General features: G+C 21.6%; 7 protein-coding genes across 7 annotated transcripts in view; 4 read left to right on the forward strand and 3 right to left on the reverse strand. All coding sequences in view use genetic code 6, as the record gives it.

Moving 5' to 3' along the window:
* The window catches only part of TTHERM_01366660 (hypothetical protein), a gene marked incomplete at both ends in the record, with an annotated part of 364 nt that extends 117 nt beyond the window's left edge, over positions 1-247 (forward strand). Inside the window, 2 exons of the mRNA XM_001026263.3 lie at positions 1-42; positions 197-247. The exon at positions 1-42 is cut by the window's left edge and continues 117 nt beyond it. Coding sequence (XP_001026263.3) covers positions 1-42; positions 197-247 — 93 coding nt within the window. The remainder of the gene's footprint in view (positions 43-196) is intronic.
* A 333-nt stretch (positions 248-580) lies between these two features.
* Positions 581-899, forward strand: TTHERM_001366670 (transmembrane protein, putative; the record flags this gene model as incomplete). The annotated part of the gene is made up of 1 exon (XM_012800637.1): positions 581-899. Exon 1 carries the CDS (start codon positions 624-626, stop codon positions 897-899), a length of 276 nt encoding a protein of 91 aa, XP_012656091.1. The 5' UTR covers positions 581-623.
* A 1,460-nt stretch (positions 900-2,359) lies between these two features.
* TTHERM_001366681 (cyclic nucleotide-binding domain protein) lies at positions 2,360-6,898 on the reverse strand (the record flags this gene model as incomplete). The annotated part of the gene is made up of 13 exons (XM_012800638.1): positions 2,360-2,480; positions 2,707-2,796; positions 3,057-3,146; positions 3,383-3,472; positions 4,202-4,291; positions 4,529-4,618; positions 4,877-4,966; positions 5,216-5,305; positions 5,549-5,638; positions 5,868-5,957; positions 6,214-6,303; positions 6,754-6,803; positions 6,860-6,898. The coding sequence occupies 13 exons, from the start codon at positions 6,896-6,898 to the stop codon at positions 2,360-2,362; spliced, it is 1,110 nt and encodes a 369-aa protein (XP_012656092.1).
* A 1,032-nt stretch (positions 6,899-7,930) lies between these two features.
* Positions 7,931-10,146, reverse strand: TTHERM_01367670 (thioredoxin; the record flags this gene model as incomplete). Its single annotated transcript, XM_001026265.3, has 6 exons — positions 7,931-8,028; positions 8,092-8,356; positions 8,647-8,753; positions 9,013-9,184; positions 9,426-9,802; positions 9,957-10,146. The coding sequence occupies 6 exons, from the start codon at positions 10,144-10,146 to the stop codon at positions 7,931-7,933; spliced, it is 1,209 nt and encodes a 402-aa protein (XP_001026265.1).
* Positions 10,147-11,475: 1,329 nt separating this feature from the next.
* Positions 11,476-11,996, forward strand: TTHERM_01367680 (hypothetical protein). The gene has a single exon (XM_001026266.2). It carries the CDS (start codon positions 11,705-11,707, stop codon positions 11,867-11,869), a length of 165 nt encoding a protein of 54 aa, XP_001026266.2. The 5' UTR covers positions 11,476-11,704; the 3' UTR covers positions 11,870-11,996.
* A 4,523-nt stretch (positions 11,997-16,519) lies between these two features.
* Positions 16,520-17,926, forward strand: TTHERM_01367690 (zinc finger, LSD1 subclass family protein; the record flags this gene model as incomplete). Its single annotated transcript, XM_001026267.1, has 1 exon — positions 16,520-17,926. One exon carries the CDS (start codon positions 16,520-16,522, stop codon positions 17,924-17,926), a length of 1,407 nt encoding a protein of 468 aa, XP_001026267.1.
* Positions 17,927-18,834: 908 nt separating this feature from the next.
* Positions 18,835-23,499, reverse strand: TTHERM_01367700 (hypothetical protein; the record flags this gene model as incomplete). The annotated part of the gene is made up of 1 exon (XM_001026268.3): positions 18,835-23,499. The coding sequence occupies exon 1, from the start codon at positions 23,431-23,433 to the stop codon at positions 18,835-18,837; it is 4,599 nt and encodes a 1,532-aa protein (XP_001026268.1). The 5' UTR covers positions 23,434-23,499.
* Between the last annotated feature and the right edge of the window lie 177 nt (positions 23,500-23,676).

The raw sequence follows: 23,676 nt of genomic DNA on the forward strand, positions 1-23,676 counted from the left end.
AATAAAATAGATAGTAATATTTTTGAAAGTTACTAATGTAAGGTAAGTGTTAATTTTAATATGAAAATAGTGAGTAAGAATTATGAAAGGAATTGAAAAATGTAACTAACAAACTAAATGTGTTAATTCTAAAATAGATTGTAAAATATTTTGAATGATTTAAAAAGAATCTAAAAAATTTTTTAAATAATAATAGATTGTAATATTTTAAATAATTTTGGATGAAATACGATCAAGAAATGTTTGAATTAAAACAGCTGGTAAAATAATAATTAATTTTATTAAGTAACCAAAATATGAATATCTATTTATCTATCTACCACTTAATTATTATAAAGAGAGTAAAATTATTTATAAGAAAAGTAAGTTTTCTTCCTAAACGTTTGAATAAAATAAATAAATAGGGTATAACGCATTGAAAGTTTTACTAAAAAGAGAAGATTTTATTAAACATTAATAAAAATATTAGAAGGTAATTAATTCATTTTTTTACAAATCAATTAATTTATAATTTTCCTTTCATTGAAAAAATTAATTTCAAAAAATAAAAAAATTTTAATCATTTTTTGCTTTAAAAAAGTAATGAGCCACATAGTAATTTTTAGATTCAGGCAACACTGTTTATGAAATCAGAAATGCACTTTTATTTGTTTGTTAGATGTTTGTTATAAATAAAATAAATTATCACTTAAATTATTATTTTTATGTTTTCTATATTGTAGCTTCAACTTTTAATTCTTATTTTTAAACATAAAAAAATCAAATATTAAATTTTTATTTTTAAATATTTTTTATTAACCATGTAGATAGATATATAGATAATTTAACTTAGTAAAAAATTATATTTAATTTGTTTTTAATTTAATTAAAATATTGGTTTAAAATTCGATTTTTTTTGAAGTAAGAGAGCAATTTCATATTGATAAATCACTGAATTTTGAATATTGTATATTAATTAAAGAGGCGCAATTTCCATTATTTTAATTTACTTCTTAATTATAACTCTCTATCAAAATGTCTTATTAGTTGAAATAATATTTTTGATCATTATTGTAAATAAACTAAGTCTTTTAATTTAATTTATTCTTTTAAAGCATAATTAGAAGCTAAATTAGTAAAATAATAAAAAAAATCTTCTAAAAAATCTAATTAAATTTATCTCTTTTTAGTAGCATAAATTTTAATTTGTTGTTTGTTTTTTATCAATGATTAGGTATTTACAAGTGACAAAATCATAAAATTTTAATTTAATACTAACTACTTCAATAATTTCTTTGTTATGAAAAAAATCTTACTTAAAATTATTTTAATTATGTTTAAAATGTTTTTAAGTCTAATTTTAGGTTACAATAGATGGCACAAAAATATAATAAATTGATTATCACAGATAAGATAATAAGCTTACTATTAATTGGTTTTTGATAAATTAATTTTATCATCAATTTTATGGAAATAATTAATTATGTAATTATCTATCTATCTATCTATCTATCTATCTATCTATCTATCTATCTATCTATCTATCTATCTATCTATCTATCTATCTATCTATCTATCTATCTATCTATCTATCTATCTATCTATCTATCTATCTATCTATCTATCTATCTATCTATCTATATTTTTGGTTAAAAAATTTTTTTCAAAATATTATATTACAAAACATATAATACACAATGATTCAAACGTTTAATATTTATTCATCCTTTTTTCGCTACTTTTTCATATGAATATTGTTTGGAAGACAACTAATCTTTTTGATTTAAGACACTTGCTTATTAGTTTTAATTCTTATGATTTATTGATTGAGTTATAACTATTATAATAAATTTGTGTAAATTTTAAATAAATATTAAGAAAAATAAACTAATAAATTAAAAATTATTTTTAAATACATGAATAAAATAAAATAAAATAAGTGGAATAAAAAAGATAAAAAAACACAAATCAAATTAAAGTAAAAAAAAAATAAAATAAAAACAAACTACCTAAAACAGGTAGTTTAGGTAGTTCAAATAGAACTTCTATTAAATATATAAAAAATAAAGAAAATTAAAATATAATATTATTTTTAAGATGTATTCTGAGTGCATTTATATGTGCGAGTATTTCTATTCTATTCTACCACCAATTTAATTGCCACTTTTTAAATATTGAACAATAAATATATAATTAACAAGCTAATTAGAAGGAAAAAAAAAAGAAAAAATATGAAATAATAAGAAATAAATAACAAAAGCAAAAGTTAAAAATAAAATGATGAGTTAAATTAACAAAGAAAGTACAAAAAGCAATCATAATAAGAAGTAAAAGAAAAAATAGTTTTGTTGCTTTAAATTATTTTTTATAATTAAAAATATCACAATCCAAAACAAATAAATTGTTTTTATTTAAGGTAAAGTGTCAAATTTGAGAGATTATTGCACTTTTCTAATTCAGAACCTAATACTGATGCTCCATCATCACCAATTTAATTCGAACTTTTTAAATTTTGAACAAAAAATATAATTAATTTGTTAATTAGAAGAAAAATATTAAATAATAAGATTAATTAATCATAAAAGCAAAAGTTGAAAATAAAATGGCAAGTTAAATTAACAAAGAAACAAGAAAAAAAAGCAAACACAATAAAAAAAAACTTAAAAAATTTAACATAGTTTATATATATAAAAATATCACAATCCAAAATAAATAAATTGTTTTTACTGAAGATCAAGTGTCAAATTTGAGAGATTAATGCACTTTGCTAAAGCAGAACCCAAGCCTGATACACCTGAATCACCAATTTAATTGTCACTTTTTAAATATTTAACAAAAAATATATAATAACAAATTAATTAGAAGGAAAAAATGAAGATATAATATGAAATAATAAGATTAATTAGTTAATATTAAAAGCAAAAGTTGAAAAAAAAAATGATGAGTTAAATTAAAAAAGAAAGAAAGAACAAAAAAATTAAGCACAATAAGAAGAAAAATAAAAAATAGTTTTGTTGTTTTAAATTAGTTTTTATAATTAAAAATATCACAATCCAAAACAAATAAATTGTTTTTACTAAAGGTAAAGTGTCAAATTTGAGAGATTAATGCACTTTACTAATTCAGAACCTAAGACTGATGCGCCATCATCACCAATTTAATTAGAACTTTTTAAATATTGAAGAAAAATATATTATTAATTAGTAAATTAGAAGGAAAATATGAAATAATGAGATTAACTAATTAATAATAAAAGCAAAAGTTGAAAATAAAATGATGAGTTAAATTAACAAAGAAAGAAGAGAAAAAGCAAGTACAAGAAAAATAAAAAAGAGCTTTATTGTTTTAACTTAGGTTTTACAAATCAAAATATCTTAATCCAAAACAAATAAAATGTTTTTACTCAAGGTTAAGTGTCAAATTTGAGACATTTATGCACTTTGCTAAAGCAGAACCTAAGCCTGATGCACCTATTGCACTAATTTTATTGCCACTTTTGATATATTGAAGAAAAATATATAATTAATTAGTAAATTAGAAGGAAAATATGAAGAAAAATTATGAAATAATAAGATTAATTAATTAATTAATAATAAAAGCAAAAATTGAAAATGAAATGATGAGTTAAATTAACAATGAAAGAAGATAAAAAGGCAAGCACAATAAAAAAAGAAAGAAAGAAAATGAGCTCTATTGATTTAGCTTAATTTTTACAAATAAAAATAACACAATCCAAAACAAATAAATTGTTTTTACTTAAGCTAAAGTGCCAAATTTGAGAGGTTAATGCACTTTACTAAAAAAATATTTATAAAAATAAATATAAAAAAAATAAAATAAAAATAATATAAAAAAAATAAATAAATAAATGAATAAATAAATAAAAAATTATTTTAAGATGTTTTCTGAGTGCATGTTTCATGTGCGAGTAAATTCCATTCCATTCCATCACCAATTTAATTAAAACTTTTTAAATATTGAAGAAAAATATATTATTAATTATTAAATTAGAAGGAAAATTTGAAGAAAAAATATGAAATAATAAGATTAATTAATTGATAATAAAAGCAAAAATTGAAAATAAAATAATGAGTTAAATTAACAACGAAAGAACAAAAAAAAGCAAGAACAATAAAAAGAAAAAGAAAAAAGAGCTTTATTGTTTTAAGTTAGTTTTTTCAAATAAAGATATCATAATCCAAAACAAATAATTTGTTTTTACTTAAGGCCAAGTGTCAAATTTGAGAGATAAATGCATTTTGATAATTCAGAAATTAAGTTTGATGCACCTTTTGCACCAATTTAATTGGAACTTTTTAAATATTGAACAAAAAATATATAATTAATTTGTAAATTAGAATGAGAATATGAGGAAAAAATATGTAATAATAAAATAAAAATAGAAAATAAAATAGTGAGTTAAATTAAAAACGAAAGAACAAAAAAAAAAGCAAGCTCAATATAAAGAAGAATAAAAAAAAGCTTTATTGTTTTAACTTAGTTTTTACAAATAAAATATCATAATTCAAAACAATTAAATTGTTTTTACTTAAGGAAAAGTGTCAAATTTGAAAGATTAAAGCACTTTGCTAAATTAGAACCTAAGCCTGTTGTACCATCCTCACCAATTTAATTGGAACTTTTTAAATATTGAACAAAAAAAATATAATTAATTAGTTAATTAGAAGGAAAGTATTAAGAAAAAATATGAAATAATAAGATTAATTAATTAATAATAAAGCAAAAAATGAAAATAAAATAATGAGTTAAATTAAAAGCGAAAAAACAAAAAAAAAAGCAAGCTCAATTTAAAGAAGAAAAAAAAGAGCTTTATTGTTTTAACTTAGTTTTTATGAATAAAAATATCACAATCCAAAACAAATAAATTTATTTTTACTTAAGGTCAAGTGTCAAATTTGAGAGATTAATGCACTTTGATAATTCAAAACCCAAGCTTGATGCATCTGTTGCACCAATTTAATTGGGACTTATTAAATATTGAAGAAAAAATACTTCATTAATTAGTAAATTAGAAGGAAAATATGAAGAAATAATTAGATCAATTAATTAATAATAAAAGAAAAAATTAAAAATAAAATAATGAGTTAAATTAACAATGAAAGAAAAAAAAAAAAAGCAAGCACAATAAAAAAAAAAAGAAAAAAGAGCTATATTGTTTTAACTTAGTTTTTACAAATAAAAATATCACGATACTAAACAGATAAATTGTTTTTACCCAATGTAAAGTGTCAAATTTGAGAGATTAATGGACTTTGATAATTCAAAACCTAAGTTTGATGCACCAACTGCACCAATTTAATTGGAACTTTTTAAATATTGAACAAAAAATATATAATTAATTTGTAAATTAGAAGGAGAATATGAAATAATAAGATTAATTAATTAATAATAAAAGCAAAGATTGAAAATAAAATAATAAATAAATTAACAACGAAAGAACAAAAAAAAGCAAGCACAATAAAAAGAAAAAGAAAAAAGAGCTATATTGTTTTAACTTAGTTTTTACAAATAAAAATATCATAATTCAAAACAAATAAATTGTTTTTACTAAAGTTAAAGTGTAAAATTTGAGAGATTCATGCATTTTGCTATAGCAGAACCTAAGCCTTATGCACCTATTGCACCAATTTTATTGCCACTTTTTAAAAATTGAACAAAAAATATAATTAATTAGTTAATTAGAAGGAAAATATGAAATAATAATAAAAGAAAAAGTTGAAAATAAAATGATGAGTTAAATTAACAAAGAAAGAACAAAAAAAAAGCAAGCACAATAAAAAGAAAAAGAAAATAGAGCTTTATTGTTTTTAATTAGTTTTTACAATTAAAAATATCACAATCCAAAACAATCAATAATCTGTTTTTACTAAAGGTCAAGAGTCAAATTTGAGAGATTTATGCATTTTGCTAAAGCAGAACCTAAGCTTGATGCACCACCATCACCAATTTAATTCAAACTTTTTAAATTTTGAAGAAAAAAAATATAATTATTTAGTAAATTAGAAGGAAAATATGAAGAAAAAATATGAAATTATAAGATTAATTAATTAATAATAAAAGAAAAAGTTGAAAATAAAATGATGAGCTAACTTAACAAAGAAAGAAGAAAAAAAGCAAGCATGATAAAAAGAAAAAGAAAAATGAGTTTTATTGTTTTAAGTTAGTTTTTACAAATAAAAATATCACAATTCTAAACAAATAAAATGTTTTTACCTAAGGTCAAGTGTCAATTTTTAGAGATAAATACACTTTGCTAAAGAAGAACCTAAGCCTGATGCACTATCATCACCAATTTAATTGAAACTTTTAAAATATTGAACAAAAAATATATAAATTAATTAGTTAATTTGAAGGAAAAAATGATGAAAATATATTAATTATTAGTTAAATTAATAAAGAAAGAAAAAAAAGCAAGGAAACACAATTAAAAGAAAAAGAAAAATAAATCAAATAAATTAAAAAAGCTTTAATGTTTTAAATTAATTTTTATCATTAAAAAATGCTAAAAAACAAAATAAATAAATTGTTTTTCCTAAGTGTAAGTGTTAAAAGCAAAAAATGAAGAAATAATATGAAATAATAAAAAATTGAAATGAAAATTAAGTTAAAATAGTAAAAAATTTTTTTTATAAATACAAATCAATAAATAAATGAATAATAATAAGAATTTCTACTAAAAAAATATTTTTTAAATAAATTGAAAGTTAAGTATAAAAAAAAATTTTATAATATTTATAAATTAATAAAATATACTTTAGATCAATATGAAGAACCTCATGAGATAAAAGTGAAGAGTTTAAAAACTTTTTTATTTATTTATATAAATTTAAAGGATATTAATAAAAAAATTAATAATTACTTCTTCTAATATGTTGTAATATTTAATCTATTATAACATTTATTTATTTTTTTCAAAAATATCGAATAGCAGGCAATTTATGGAAAATTAATTTTAGATGGATAAAAAGATTAATAAAATTTTATAATTAGTTGTTGAAGATAAATTTATTATGAAGAAATATCACAAAAAATTAATTTAAGATTCATTATTTATCCCTTTGACCTAGGGTTGTATATTAAATTTATTGAAAATAGAGGTATCGAATTTTAAAAAAATATTAATTCTAAATTTGAAACTTTTTTTCAGAAAAATTTTCTCTTACCCTTTCATATAAATAATTTTTTTTAGAAAAAGCAATCGAGAGGAAGTTTTAATTATTGTTTTAGTTTTTAACTTTAATTTGCAATTAGTTTTTTTATATAAAAAAACATAAAGCTATCAGACATTGCTTAGTATTAGCTAGAAAAGAATTACTAATACATCAAATTTAATAAAAAGGCAGTAAGTAGTCCAAAGTCTTCCCTAAATAAAAATAATACCTTAAAATTAATAAATTTATATTCAAAAATAGAAAACAGTTTAATTTAGAAAGAATTATGATTTTTTGTTGTAGGATTATGATTAATTTTATCTATTTTTGTTATATTATTTGTTTTATTTTAATTTATATTAGATTCTTTTATTTAATTTGGATTTTTATAACTCTTTTTAATCTAATTTAGCAAGAAGAAAGTAAGAAAGAAAATAAAATTTTGGTGTTTAAATAAATAGGAATGTAAAATAAAATTGGGGGTTTAAAATTAATTAGTTAAATGGCTTTTGAATGTTTATTTAAATTTGATTTGTGAATATGAAAGAATGGCAAGATTTAAAGATATGTTACAAAGACAGATATTATAAATTGTAAATAGAAATAATTAGAGGAATTAACAAAAATAAGCAAGCTAACTAACTAGCTTTAATTAACTAAATGAAAATATTTATAATTATTATTTTGCAGTTATTGTTAAGTTTTTTGTTTGCAAATTAACTAACATTATGATTATAACTAATTAACTAACTAACTAAACAGCAGTCAAAGAAGCTTAATCACAAATCCTTTCTGACAGCCGAGAATTCAGGGATGTCACTGTCAGCAAGTCTTTTAAATCTTGCATCACCATTTGTAATTTTTTCAATAGTAGATTCTAATATTTAGAAAAATAGGTTTAGTTAATTAATAAATAAATTATTAAATAAGAATCAATTACTTAAACCAGCTATAGTTACTTCACCTTCGTGATCAAGAACTCTTTTTCTTTTGCCTGGGTTGATCAAGACAACTTTAGGACTTCCTTCGAACTTGAAGAATTGAGCCCACTTTTATTCTTGAGCAGCATCAATCCACATGAATTTATATTGCAAACCTCTCTCGTGCTTAATACCATATTAGGAGTGGAGAGTTTTAAAGGTGTCAATAATTGCTACATCAGGCTTACCAGAGTGGAACAAAAGAACGCAAAGAATACCTTCTTGCTATTTAAATATTAAAAAAGCAAATTTAATAAATGTTTCAAGATATTTTATGATATTTTGAATTAATTAATATCTTTTGCTCTCATTTTTTATTTTCTAATAATAAAACTATTCCAATTAATTGATTAGTTGTTAGTTTAATTGCAATTCTTTTTATTGATAAGCTTTTTTGATATTTTTGACTTATTATCTACTACTAGTTTGTTCAAATTTGTTTTTTAATAAACTGAAAATCAAATGTTTTCTTTTTTAAAGTCTATTTATTTAAAACAATATTTAAAATTTATTACTCCAAGACAGATATCACGAGCAGATTTAATGTGCATTTCAGGAACAAGCTCATTTAACCATGATTTAGTAGCGGATTATTCTTGGGTACCACCTGGGACGAAAGTTTCTATGTTTATTAAAAATAAAAAGATAAATTAATCAATTTCTAGAATTTTTGATCAGATAAAGCTTGTTTTATAATTTGCTTTTATTTATTTATATATATACTGCTTGCTCTTATTTTTTAATTTACTTTATTTTCTAAATAATAAAAAAATTTATTGCTCATAAAAATTGTTATGACTATTTGATATTGGATTTATTTACTTATTAAATGAATAGGAATTTAAAGTATATTAATTTTTTAAAATAATAAAGTATCTTACATGAATAAACATTTAAGAAATTGAAGATATCCTAATATTTCATTTCACCAGTGTAGGGAATAGGCTTTCTTTCTCCAACAATAACGACTAAGATGTGTGGGAATTTTTTAACTTGATATTTCTTGATCAATGCTTCTTCAGTGTGACGAACGATACCAAAGAATATTTTACCCTTTTATTATATGAATAAAAATGATTAATTTTTAATTATGTGAATCTTATTGTATTAAATCTATCATTTTTATATTAGGAGATACTATGAATAACATTAATCTTATAAAATTTATCATTTAGCTTTATAAAATTAAGTAAATAAGATATTTTTTGACATTTTTGTGAAATCTATAAAAACTATGCTTTAATTATTTCTCCATCATCCAAAAATAAATATGCAATTATTTTGAAACACTTACTTCTAATGCTACGGAAAGACCCTTGTAGATAAGAGGAGTTCCTTTCTTATCAGTAAATAAGAGAACCTTTGGGACAGCAGGATGTTCAGCAATGAAAGTGTCGATATTTGCAGTGTTAACTTCAACAGAATTATCATGGATATATCTTGAAGCAAGCTTGAGAATATCATTAGAAACTAAAGAATCAGCAGGAACTTCAATGTCGATAGAGGGAAGAGGAAGAGGAGGATAGACTCTAACAGTGGGGAATTAAGTAATCTTTTCCTTTTCGCAAATAGTGGGTTCTTCACCACAGTTGACAGCTCCGAATTAAAATATACCCCTGTATTAGTTTGCAAGTGAGTCTACTTCCTTGGCGATTCTGGTTGAATGTCCATCTATTAAAGCATATAATAAGTAAAATTTGTAATTTATTGTAATAATTGCTTAATTAGCTATTAAAATTGATGCTAAGCGATACGAATTTGTTTAAAAATGGTAGCTTAAATAAATTTTACAACTCCATAAAGTCATAATTAATTGATTCATTACCATTCATTTTGTAGAAGTGGAGGACTTATACAGTCTTGGTGGTTTCTTTGGTCTTTTAAACTAACTTAATGAAGTTAAGAGAGGAAACGACGGCGACATGGGATTGCTTATGGTCATAGACACTCCTTGCGAAGACGGAGCTCATAATGAGACCAACGAAAATAAAAGTGATCAAAACGCTTCTATTCATTTTTAATAATATACTTATTTGATTGTAAATTATTTATTTTTTAAATTATTTTCATAAAATCTTCTAGCTCACTCTCAATTTAAATGAGAATCTTTATTGCAATTTTATTAACAAATTAATTACCTCATTCAAAAAATAAAGACTGTTTTCGTTAGCTATCTTTTGTATGTCATTCATTCTTAATTAATACCATTTAGCTTTACTTACTTGTTAAAAAAGTCATTTTTAAAACTTTTTTCATTCATTTTTACATATGTTTTTACAAACTTATTCAAAAACTACAAACCAATAAATGATCATTCATTTTATTTGATTTTTATCTGCATTTTAAATATAAATTTATAAGGCAAAAGCAAGCAGCTAGCGTTAAATTTTAAGTGCTTTTTTAAATGATTTAAATGAAATTTCTGAGCATTGGCTTAATTGGCCAATTAAATAGTAATTCAGAACGTGTAAAAATCAAATTAATTTTCAGAGATATTACCAATAAATTTACTAATTAATTAAATAAAGAATATCAAATAAGTCAAACAACAAATTATATTAAAAGTGTATAGCAAGTAATAAGTTGTAAAGCTATTCTACTATTCAGACACTTGTAAAGATAGTCTATCTATTTAATCAAGGGATTCATTTCATTTTAAAAATGACAAATCCTTATTATTAAACAACCATGCAATCGAGTCAATTTAAATAAAAATAAATTTGATTTTTAAGTCTTTTGCATCAAAGGTCAAACAAAGGTCATTTTCTTTTACTAGCTTCAAAGTTCTTTAATAATAAAAAATTAATCTGATTTTTTCTAAATTTCGATATCTTTCTGAATTTCTTATTTTCTAAATCAATTATAAATTTTCTGCCAACTCTCAATTTATTTTTAGATTTCTATTTATATGCTCAACATAAAATTTACACTTTAAAATTTTCACATCAAGTAATAATTTAAATCATTCATACTTCATTTTTCTTAATGTATTTAATATCTATCAATCATAATTTATATTAAATTTGAATTCTAATTTCTACTTATTTAATTATTAACAATTCATCTTACTGAAAAATTTTTTCCTAACTTAATTAAATGAAATAAAATATTTTTTAATTTATTTTCATTGAAAATCTTTAAAAATAAATTTATATTAAATTTGAATTCTAATTTCTACTTATTTAATTATTAACTATAAATCATATTTAAATATTATTTCCTTACTTAAAAAATAAATTATTGAAATAAAATATTTTATAATTTTATTTAATCGAAAATCTTTAAAAATAACATGTTATTTACCATTTTTAAATTTTATAATAATAAATAAATTATAAATTAATCAAGTCCGTCCATCTATCCTTAAAAAATGAATAGGAAAACTAAACATAGTCAAAATATAAAAATGTTTTTAATATAATTTTCCCTGAATTGATAAATTAAATTATCAAATATAAAATAATAATTTATCAATTTAAATTAATTTAAATTGTAGATCATATTGATAAGATAATATAAAAAGAACATAAGAGACAAATACTAGCTATAGAAGACAATTAGAAAGGTATATTAATGTAAAGAATGAACGACCTTGCTTTTTTTAAAATGATAGCAGCTACCAATTGGAAATTTGATCAGATCCATATGGCAGGTGAAAGTACAACATTAAGAGAGATACAAGCCAAAGAAAAAGAAAGAGATGAGGAACTGAAGAAATTAAATAAATACAAAATATGATTTATATATAAATATTAATAATATAATATAAATAATTAGCAAAGATTTGTTTTGCATATTTGTAAAGGAAAATAAATACAATTAATTTAAATTGTAAGTAAACCTCGAATATTCTCAATTAAATTAGAATAAAAGCAAAAATAAATATTTTTTAATATGTTCATAAAGATGTTTGAAATGATTTCTTTTTAATTCGGAATTTATATTAAAGCTATATCAATCAGAACTAATTTTTTCATCTTTCTTTTTCAATATCTTTTTAAATACTCTAATTTTTTGTTATTTATGCTATTCTTTCTTCACAAAAAATTAAAATATAGTTAATTAATTAAATGAAATATTTGTTTTTAATAGCAAACAATCATTTATAATTAAAATATTTAAAATTTTAGCTATTCCCTAGATTATTTTTTTTTCTTGAATTGATACTTAAGATATGATAAGGCGAAGATTATTAAATTTAACTTTAGCGAAAAGATTAGGATTATAAATATATTATTAAGTATAATAATGATTTAAATAAGAGGAGTATCTATCAACCAAACTTACAAATTTCATTTGTTAGTTCAAGCTTGTTTCTATTTATTTATTAAATAATTGAAGCTTATTCATCTGCATTTAAATACTAAATAATTTTTAATCTTAGTTTATTTGTTTTTGAAATAAAGGGGAAATCATTTTTAAATTAGAAAATGTTTGAAAATTAATATTAAAACCAAAAGATTTTTCATTTATTCCATCACAGATAATATCAATTTTCTCATAACAAATAATATGTTCATTGTTTATATTTTTAACAATTTAAATGATATTTCAATCAGAATATAATGTAAAATTTAAACTATAATTTAGGCATTAGAAATATTTATTTTGTAAACAAATTAAATTTTAAATCACGCAGAATAAAAAATATAATTCAGGCTTAAAAAGTGTTAATTTAAAAAATAATCGAAGGAAATATAAATGAACAACGTCTAAATTTTTATTCTTATTGAAAAATTTATAGTAATAAATAATTATCAATAAATTATGTTATCTTTTTTTATGTTTGCTTCCCATTTATTTGAAAGATAAATTTTAAGCAGTTTCAAGAGAAAATATGTATGCTAATTTTAAGAAATCAAATAGGGAAAACATTTTTTTAAATTCATAAAAGAGAGAATATTTAAAAAATAATAATAATGGAGAAAGCTTCTATAGAAAGAATTTGGATAAGAAATCTATTACTTTTATGATTATCAAGATAAATTTAATTATTTTAATTCAGGCTTTATATAAGCCGGTTAAGTAAATAATGCTTTTTATTAATTAATACAGGTTTTGTAATAATATAGATAAATAAATAACAAATTTTAATTAAAAGCTTAAATGTTTTTAATCTTTCTATTTTAATTGCAATATTTTACTTCACTTTAAAAAATATTTTTTAGATTCTACAAGCAAGGTTATTCGCTTGCCATCCATCTTCATTTCAACGAAAAATTTTAAGTATATTAAATTCAAAGAGAGCTTTTATTTTAACACTATAAAACACTCCATTTATTTGGGTTTATTTTTTATGAGAAAAGTATATTTATAAAGGAGTAAACAAGAAAAATAATTCAAAATTAGATCAAATAATTTTGTGAAATTCAGGTAAATATTAAAGAAGACAAATTTTAATAATTCTTTTTCAGAATTTATATTTTTATACAAAGAATTAGCTAACACATTTGCATGACATATTAATGTTTTTATATTAGTTTCTCGATAAAACTGGATAAATAATGCAATTTTATAAGTAAATCCATGGAAAAGAAGCAATTTTTTTGTTGAATACAAATGATATATTTGGGGGTCAAAAAGCAATTTGATATTTCATCTTTATATATAGCGTATAAAATCTATTAATTATTAAAAGCATATACTGTCAAGTAAATTGAAAAATACTATTTAACTAAAAAAATTAATTAAAATAGAAAATTCTATCTATTTCAATAAAAGATAATTTTTTACAGTATATTATTAATTTAAAAGAGGATTCTAATCACTTGATTTCTTTCTTGATTTACTAATACAATTTTGTTTGTTATAACTTCTAGAAAAAAAAATAAAAAAAGTTTTAATTTAGATGACCACAAAATTATTCGAATTAATAGCTATTAAATTGTTGTAGCTATCATTTAATGATTTTTTATCCTTTTTAATATTAAAAGAAGTTAATTAAAATGCATTTTGTTTGCATTTTTAATTTTTTTAATATAGATATATTAAAGATTGTCTTATCAGTATTTAAATTTTTAGCATTTTATTTTTTATAAAATTGACTTTAAAATAAAATATATTGAAAATTATGTCAAAAACTTTTTATTAAATATAATAAAACCATCTAACTTCTATTTCCATATTCGCTTGTTTATTTACTTATTTTTGAAAACTTTAATGCTAAAAATTTAATATCCAATAACGAATATTTACTTGAAAAAGTTTTTTGAAAAAAAAATAATTTAAAAGATTCTAATTATTATAGTTAGAAAATAAAATTTAATATTCAATCAATTTTAATCTTACTCTTGTTTTTTTTTCAATTTAAAATGAAGAATAGAAAAAAAATTTATAATACTTTAAGCTATAAAGATGTTAAATATGTTAGATTTAGAGCAAATATCGATAATATGAAATTTATTATAATTCATTTTAGAATATTGGTAGACTTAAATAGGGAGAATCTCTAAATCACTTAATTATCTTACATTTTTTAAATTTTAATAAATAATTTTTAGTTTGGTAAATAATTTCATACACTATCTCGGCTCCTAAATTACTTATTTTTCAAATATATCGTTGTATTAGTTGTAAAATATGGTCTGATGTGTATCAAACAAATTTTGATAATAAAGTGTAGATAAAATAATTTAATAACTTTGAACTTGTTTTTTTATTTTATTTTTAAATATTTATTAAAATAATTAACAACATCAAACAAAAAAATACATTTTTTAGTTATATAAACTGTTAAATTTTACATCAAGGATAATTAAATTCACATTCTAAATGGGCTATATAATTATTTAGAAATTTTTATTTAGATTATATGTTCTAAAAATAGGCTATTCAAATGAAATATAAAACTTAATGACAAATTTAAATATTAAAAGGAGATAGATTTTCGTTTAAACCAGTTTAAAAATATAAAATAATTTTATATATTAATATATATACTAACATATATACTAAATGTAGAAGAAATTATAAAGAGATTTTCTATTTTTTATTTTAGATACTAATATAGTCTTCATACCTTTTTTTACCTGTTATCAAAAAGTTAATAATTTTTTTGTTTAATTTTTACCTGAAATTTTTAGATTATTTTTTATCTATTATTAGAAATTAAATTAATAAGTAATATTTTAAATTTTCCTTTTATATTGCATAGAAGACAAATTTTATTAATATTTTATCAGAAAAATACATTTGTTTTACAAAAATACTACTAAATTTTTCTAAAATTTATAAAATACATTTCTTTAAAAAGTTATCAAATATCTACTAAACATGTTTTCCTAATATGATTTTAGTGATAAATAACCTTAATTTTTGTTGAAAATCAATTAGACTTGATATTTACAATTGAGTTAAATTTAAAATTGATATTTACTAGCATTATCGATTTTTCTACTTTTTATTTGTTACTTGTCCGGGATAAAATTTTACTTTTTAGAAGAAAATTTGATTATTATTATTATTATATGTAAATAAATTTTTGACAAGATACCTAAAACAAATCTATTCATTTTTTGCTTTGATTTTTTGATACTTTATGTTAAATTTATTTAAAAATCTTTGATCTATAACTAAACATTTTTAATTTAAAAATATAAAAGCGTTCATCTATAAATAAATCAGTTTAATAATAAAAATGATTTTAAAAGCTTATATGCATATCCAATATAATTGAATACTTAGATTTATATTAAAATCACACTTTCTTAATTCAATTTAAGCTGAAATTTACAAATATAAATAACTAATTGAGAAATAGATAGATAGTTAGATGTATATACATAAATAGATATATCAATATTTATTTCTTTAATTTAGATACTAAATTAAATCTTTTACTTTAGATGATAGATTTCTCTAAAACATGTAAAATAATATATATCATCATTCTTCTATTATTTTTTTAATCACGTATCATTTTATGAATATTTCTTAAGAAAATTAATTTATAAACATTTCTAAGTAACCAAAAGAATTTTTTATTGAGACTGCAATAATTTAAATAAAGTAACATAATAATCATTTTATGCTGATAATTTTAAATTATTTATTTTTTAACAAATGAATTATACAATAGTTTTAAATAAACTAGCTTTTCAAAAATAAATAAATAATTTTCCTTCATTAAATTTAAAGTGATAAAAAAATCATAAATTGTTAATTTTCTTACCCCCTCAGCTTCTTTATACTAAATGAAATAAATCTTGATTTTAGAAATTATCCTACCCTTTCCTTTCCTTTTGAATTTCTATTTTGATTTTTAATTCAAATATTCAAATAGATAACCTCTTTCTAATTCAGGTTTCAAATTAAATAGTTGTAGCCATAAATTAATTGAAAAAAATTTAATTAAAAAAAATTACAATTAAAAAAATCTATCCAATAAACATGAAAGCAACATCTTTAATTCTTATTTCTCTTGCAATAATAGCAACAGTTAATGGTTGCAGTGATGCTAATGCTACAGCTGATGGCTCAAATGTTTGCTAATGCAATGCTGGTTATTATGGTACTTCTTCGGATGTAAACCCAGGTGGTTCTTGTTAATAATGCCCAACTGGATCTACTTCTGCTCAAGCAACTGGCCCAACTACAATTAGCGCTTGTAATTGTAATGATTCTAATGCTACCATCAATAGTGGAAATACAGCTTGTGTTTGTAAGGCTAACTATTATGGTACCCCTGCTAATACAGGTGCAAGTGGATGTACTCAATGCCCAACTGGTACCTCCTCAACTGCTGGTTCAACAGTTGTTACTTCATGCACTTGCAATGATACCAATGCTATCCTCAACAGTGGAAATACTGCATGCTAATGTAATGCTAACTTCTATGGTACACCTACTAATACTGGTGCTAGTGGGTGTAACTAATGCCCAACTGGTTCCTCCTCAACTGCTGGTTCAACATCTGTTACTTCATGCACTTGTAATGATGCTAATGCTGTTCTCAATAGTGGAAATACAGCTTGCTAATGTAAGACTAACTTTTATGGTACACCTACTACTTCTGGCGCCAGCGGATGTAATTAATGCCCAACTGGTACTACCTCTAGTGCTGGTTCAACTGCTGTATCCTCATGTGCTTGTAATGATAGTAATGCTGTTCTTAATAGTGGAAATACTGCTTGCTAATGTATGGCTAATTATTATGGTACTCCAACTAATTCAGGTGCAAGTGGATGTACTCAATGCCCAACTGGTACTTCCTCAACTGCTGGTTCAACAGCTGTTACTTCATGCACTTGCAATGATACTAATGCTGTCCTCAACAGTGGAAATACTGCTTGTCAATGTAATGCTAACTTCTATGGTACACCTACTAATTCTGGCGCTAGTGGCTGTAATGCTTGTCCAACTGGAGCTTATTCTTCTGCAGGTTCCACCTTATTAAGTTAATGTTCTTGCAGCGATGTTAATTCTTCCTTTAACAGTGTAAATACTGCCTGTTAGTGCAATGTTAACTATTATGGTACACCTACTACTACTGGCCCCAGCGGATGTGCTTAGTGTCCTACTGGAACTACTTCTAATGCTGGTTCAACTGTAATTGCTTCTTGCACCTGTATGGATGCTAATGCTTCGCTAAGCACAGATAATCCTCCTGTTTGCTAGTGTAATGCCAACTTCTATGGCACTCCGACTACCTCAGGTGCTAGTGGATGCACTCCTTGCCCAGATGGATAAAATTCTCCTGCTGGCTCTGCTACTAATGTTTGTGCTACCAGCACTACTTCTTCCACTTATATTTTACCAATAATCTAATTACTTTTATGTTTGGTAGTTCTTATTTGAGGTTTAGTTTAAAATTTTAACAGATAAACCTTTAAAAAAGTAATAAATAAAAATCAATTTTTGTCTGTTAGCTTTATATTTTAATATATTAATGATTTGAAAATTGATTAAAATGAATATCTAAAAACTTTATATCTATTCTTTAATATATTTCAATTAATATTTACTAGATTAAATAAAGTACAAACCTTCATATATAAGGGATTTTATGGAAATTATATGAAAAATAATTTAAAACACATCTTTTAAGATAAATCTTTATCAGTTTTTATAAAATTATGAACAGTGTTTTTTATTCCTATTAATGGAATTTACTTTTATAAATATTTTTCTAAATAGATTAATTGAAATAAATTCTTTTTAAATTTGCTCTATTAAAAATTTTAGACTTAAAATTAATTTATTAAATATAATTGTGATTAATTTGATTTGTATGTATAAAGTAAGAGAACACATTTTATTGATTAGTTTATTTTGTAAAACTAATATTTACATAGATTCATAGCATTTATCATGAGGTAAAGGAATGATATATGATTAATTAATTTAATTATAATCAGTTTTTATATTATTATTAAGGTAAGATGGCTAAATAGTAGTCTAAATTTAAAATTGAGAGAATTTAATGTAATTAAAGTTTCTTTGATAAGAATTAGAAATAAATTTGTGAGTAATTACTTAATGAAAGGCAAACAAATTAGATATATTAATAAATATTGATTTTTTATGAATATAATAAAAACTAATTTAATTCTAAATGGATAAGTATTTTTTTTATTTTTGAAAAATAAAGTGATTTAAAAAAATAAAAGAAAAAGGGAGGAAAAATTATTAATAACTCCATTAAAAAACCAAAAGAATTTACAAATAATTAAACAAATAAAATCAAAATAATTTCAAAGAAAAATTCATTTTTTAATAATTTTAAAGTGTTTAATAGGTTAAGTTAATCTAATTAATTTTGGTGATGATTTAGTCATAGCTTTTTAGCAATTTAATTTTTCAGTCTCTTCATTTTGCAAATCCATATCATTATTTTATTTTTTTTAACTTGAAATAGTGGCTTAATTTTAATAATCTTCATTCTATTATTCTTTTTTCTTAATTATAAAGTTCTTTAAAGTTATTATTTTAGGTTGTTATGAGCTTACACAGCTGTCTTTATTTGAAACAAAAATTTACTTATTTCGAATCAAAGATAAATTTTGGTTAATTTATTAATCATTATTTGAAATAGGTTAAGATTATTTGTTGTTAAGATTGTCTGGATGCTTGTAAAAACTAAATGTATATTACTGATTACTAGTTTAGACTCTGCCTGACATATTAAATTGATTTGATTAGTTTAAATCAAGTTCTTAACAAACTTATTTCTAAGACTCTAGTTCTTATTATTCTTGCATCTTGTAGATAGTGTGATAGTATCCAGATAGACCGAAATATGAGCACGTTTTAATCAGTGAAATAATTGTTTGAAACCAATTCTCTTGCATTTTCTTTTTTATTTTCTTTTCCTATTTGCTTTCACTTTTAACAGCTTATTAATCTTATTATATTTTTAATGGTAACTAATTATTTTTTTCTTGCTTTTATAATTAAGTGCTGTTTTTAATGTTTTCCTAAACTTTATTAAAGCCAATTTATCTGTCTATAAACAAATCATCTATGACTATAACTTAAAATTTTTTATCCTAATTAATTTAAGATGAACTTTGATCATTATTTAAGTTTTCTTGACTACTGCTAAAACTAGTACAAATTATTTATTCTTTTCCCTTTGGTTTTGTTATCTTATTTTCAGGTTCAAATAGGTCATCTATAATCACTGTTTCTTAAATACATTTCTTTTATTTATCAGTTCTGCTTTCAAAGATATCCTCATCTCCTATTTAAGGAATTTCTAATTATTTCTGATGAATCTTATCATTTTAAATATTTTTTTAATTTTCTTCTTCAATTCCCTCATTAATATTAATATTATTTTCTATTTCGACATTTATAATTTAAGTTTTATCTAAATCGCAACCCATTTTTTATTTTTGCTTTTATTGTACAGAATTTTAAACCTTTAAATTTTAAACTGAGCTTTCTATGGTAGGATGTTAATCACAATTGTACTTGTTTGAGTTTTCGGATGGATTAATATTAGAAGAGTATTGGTTCACTTTGTTTAGGTTATTGTTATTTTAATACTTTCCTTCCACTTCTGGTGTTGCTTAAGAACTACTATCGATTAAGATACAAGATTAATTAGTACTTATTGGTGAAGCATTTTGAGCTTATTCATTCTTGCTAGAATTAAATTAAATGTATTGCTAATCATTATTTTCTTCAGATAAATTCCTTGATTTTATTTCCTCTTCTTCTATTTAAATTTAATTATCTTAATTTATTTAGATTTCTTATTAAATTGTAAAATCTTTTGTGTTATTTTCAGTTCTCTCCTTTGAATTTTCGCTTTATGAATGGCAGTTTTCTCTTAATGGAACATTTTATTATTGATCAACAGCTAATATTTCTTGGTTTTGTTATTAAATGACACTATCTTATTCAATTTAGACTTATTTTTCAACATTAATTATTTGTTAGTCTTAATAATTATCATTGTTGTCACAATTTTATTGGGGAAGTAATTTATTTTCAGAATTTTGATCAGATTTAGTCATATCAAGATTTGATTAGCTGATATTTGATTGATTATTTTATTTATCTTGTTAATCTTTTTCCTCTTATTTTCTTTTTTTTGTTTCTCGCTTTTAATTTTCCATAACAATATAATTATCAAAATTAACTTCATTCTAAACAACAAACTAGCACTTTTTTAGTTATTTTTGGAAATAAGATTTTTTATTTTGCACTTAATTTAGCTGTTGCTCTAACTGTTTTTTAAGCATTTCTTCTAACATTTTTTATTGCAGCTCTTGTTTCTACTTAATAAATTGGTTGAGTTTTTAAGTGTTGTATTATTTAAGCTATTAATCAATTTAATTTTTTTATCTTATTAGATATGATTTTAACTTTAATATTTTCCTTTCTCTATTTTTCAAAAAGCTCAATTTTTTCTTACCCAAAGACTTAATAGCATGATTTATTTTCTTAATTTCGATTTCTAATGCATGTTTTTTCTCCATCATTTGATTATTCTCAGCTAAAGGAGTAGCAATCGCTTGTTTGTTATCTTCTTTTTCAATTTCCATTTGATCTTTTTCCAAGCTCTTTGAGCTATCTATTTGTATTATCATACAATTTTATTAATCTTATTATTTTTCTTTGCTTTCTAAATTTTAAGTTGATAAACTTGATTAATTCTAACAAACCAAATTAATTGCTGAATCTTTGCTTTTTTATAAATTAACATCTTACTCTAATATTTCGCATAAACCTTCATTACTGCTAGCAATCGAATATATTTTTTCATTGCTTCCAATAACAATTTAATTCTTTTAAATATCATCTCTAACAATATTTCCAGCAACCATGACATTCAGATCTGAATCTTTTTAATTAGATTTATCTAAAATTTAGTTAATACAATTATTGATGTTTTATTTCGCTTTTAGCATCTACAACTAAAGATTTTTTTATTCTTAATTTAAATTATTCTAAGATATTTAACCTTTAATGTTGTTGAAACTGCTATTAATCAAGCTACTTTCTTGGTTATTAAGCTGCTCTTTTTGGTTGTTATTATTATTATTATTTTAAGTACTTCTTTATAATTATTTTTGCTAAACAAAAATATCCTACTAGCTTTTTTATAACTAATTATTTTAGGTATTATATTCGAACTCGTTTCTTTATTGATATTTTCTAGTTTAGAGTTTTGAATTTTCCTCTTCCCTTGACTACTTTTTAGTTTAATTTTTAGTTTCTTATTATTCACTTTTAATTTCACTCTTTTAAAGCGAATTTGTGAAAATTTAGTTAAGTTTGGTTTACTTCAAGCTCAAAAGGTCTTACTCATTATATTACTTTTCATTGTCTTAATTAACTTATTGCTCATTGATTTTCTATTTCTTTTATAAATTGAAATGATTTTTATTTTGTTTATTCTAATTCAATTTTATAAGCTCATCCATAAGTTTATCCAGTTTATCATTGTTATCTTCTCTACGTTTTTTCTAGTTTATCTTCTACTTATTAGCCGCTTATGCTTAATTCTAAAATGGCTATGTTTGTTATTATTACAGATTTGCAGATTCAAAGCTATTCTTGACTAATTTATTAATTGAATTGAAATGATTACTGATCTGCTTAGCATCCTCTAAACTGCTTGATCTTTTATCTACATTTTCTAACAAAATTAATTATTTCTCTTAAAAGACTTGCTAGCCAATTCTGTTTTAGATATTTTTTTAACTTATTTTAGATTCCAACAAAGGATTTGTTAGCTTTTCCTAGTTTTATTGCTAAATTGCTTAATTATCATTAATATTCTAGCTTAACTACTTCATATTATTCTATTAAAGCTATTATTTATTACTACCCATTTTTTGATTCAATTAGTTATTGCTGAAAAAGCTTTAATTGCTGCTTTATACATCTAATGTGTTCTTGTTTTTGCTCTAATGTAATTCTCTTAATCCTGCTTTTTAAGTTTCTATTTATGATATATCCTCTGGTAGTATTCTCTTAATTAAATCTTATTGTTTTTTATCATTTTTTATTGAATCATTAAATATATTATGAGTAAATGATTTATTTAAACTTTATTTTTGTTAAATCTAAACTGCAGCCGTACCTGTGCTAAATGAACAAAATGATTTATTAAGAGTATCCTCTTTCATTTTGTGGTTATCTTATTATGCTTTTTCGTTACTATCTAAAGAGGGTATTTCAATTAAAAATTAGCTCTTCTTTTAAACATTTTTTACTTGACTAACAGGTTTAACTTCTACTAAGATTGTTTATTAGCAATTATACTTCTCTTATTTATCAGTAATATTTTTTCTTTCTTAAGATTAGCTTGTATGACTATTCATTTTAGATTAGAAATCACTCACTTTTTAGACATCGCCTGAAATGACGCTTGAACTTTTAAAAGAACCAATGCTTTCATTAACTTTCTAAATATTTTATGTATTATTTTATTATGCATGCGGTTTTGGTGATTTAGATATTGTAAAATTAATAGGTTTTTTCTCACTTTTTAAAAGATTTAGATGAGGCTAATTCAGATATTGTTCTTCTTTTGTATTAGTTAGCTATTTATTTTTGTCAATAACCTCGTTGGTATTCATTTAATTCACTTTAATATCATTTTTGTTTGTCTAAATTAATTACTCTTTTTTGCTTTACAAATTTCCATTTAAAACTATTTTAGACTTTTGCATTTCCTTCTCAGAACCCTTATGACCTTATAACCCTATTTAAGATTAAGTTTATTCTGATTTCAAACAATTTTATTCAAGATCAAAGGCCTTTTAAAGAGAAGTGACATCAATTTATTAAATAGACTTCTACTCTTATTAAGGATTTTTTACAATTATTCTTTTTTTCATTTGCATTTTGTAAAATATTTTGTTAAATTAAAAATTTTTATATCTTAATTAAGAAAATTGAGCATTTTTTTATAAAAAATAAAGTAAATTAATAGTAGTATTTTCAATTTTCAAATTTTCAAATTATTAGAGTCATTTTGAGTTAATTACAAAATCAACTAATAAACAAACAAGTAAAAATTAATTAGCAAATAAACAAAGTTGATAAATAATAAATCACTTAGAAATCTAAAACCTAACTCAATACTT

This window comes from Tetrahymena thermophila, assembly GCF_000189635.1.
Source record: "Tetrahymena thermophila SB210 genomic scaffold scf_8254037, whole genome shotgun sequence".
Classification (NCBI taxonomy): Eukaryota; Ciliophora; class Oligohymenophorea; order Hymenostomatida; family Tetrahymenidae; genus Tetrahymena; species Tetrahymena thermophila.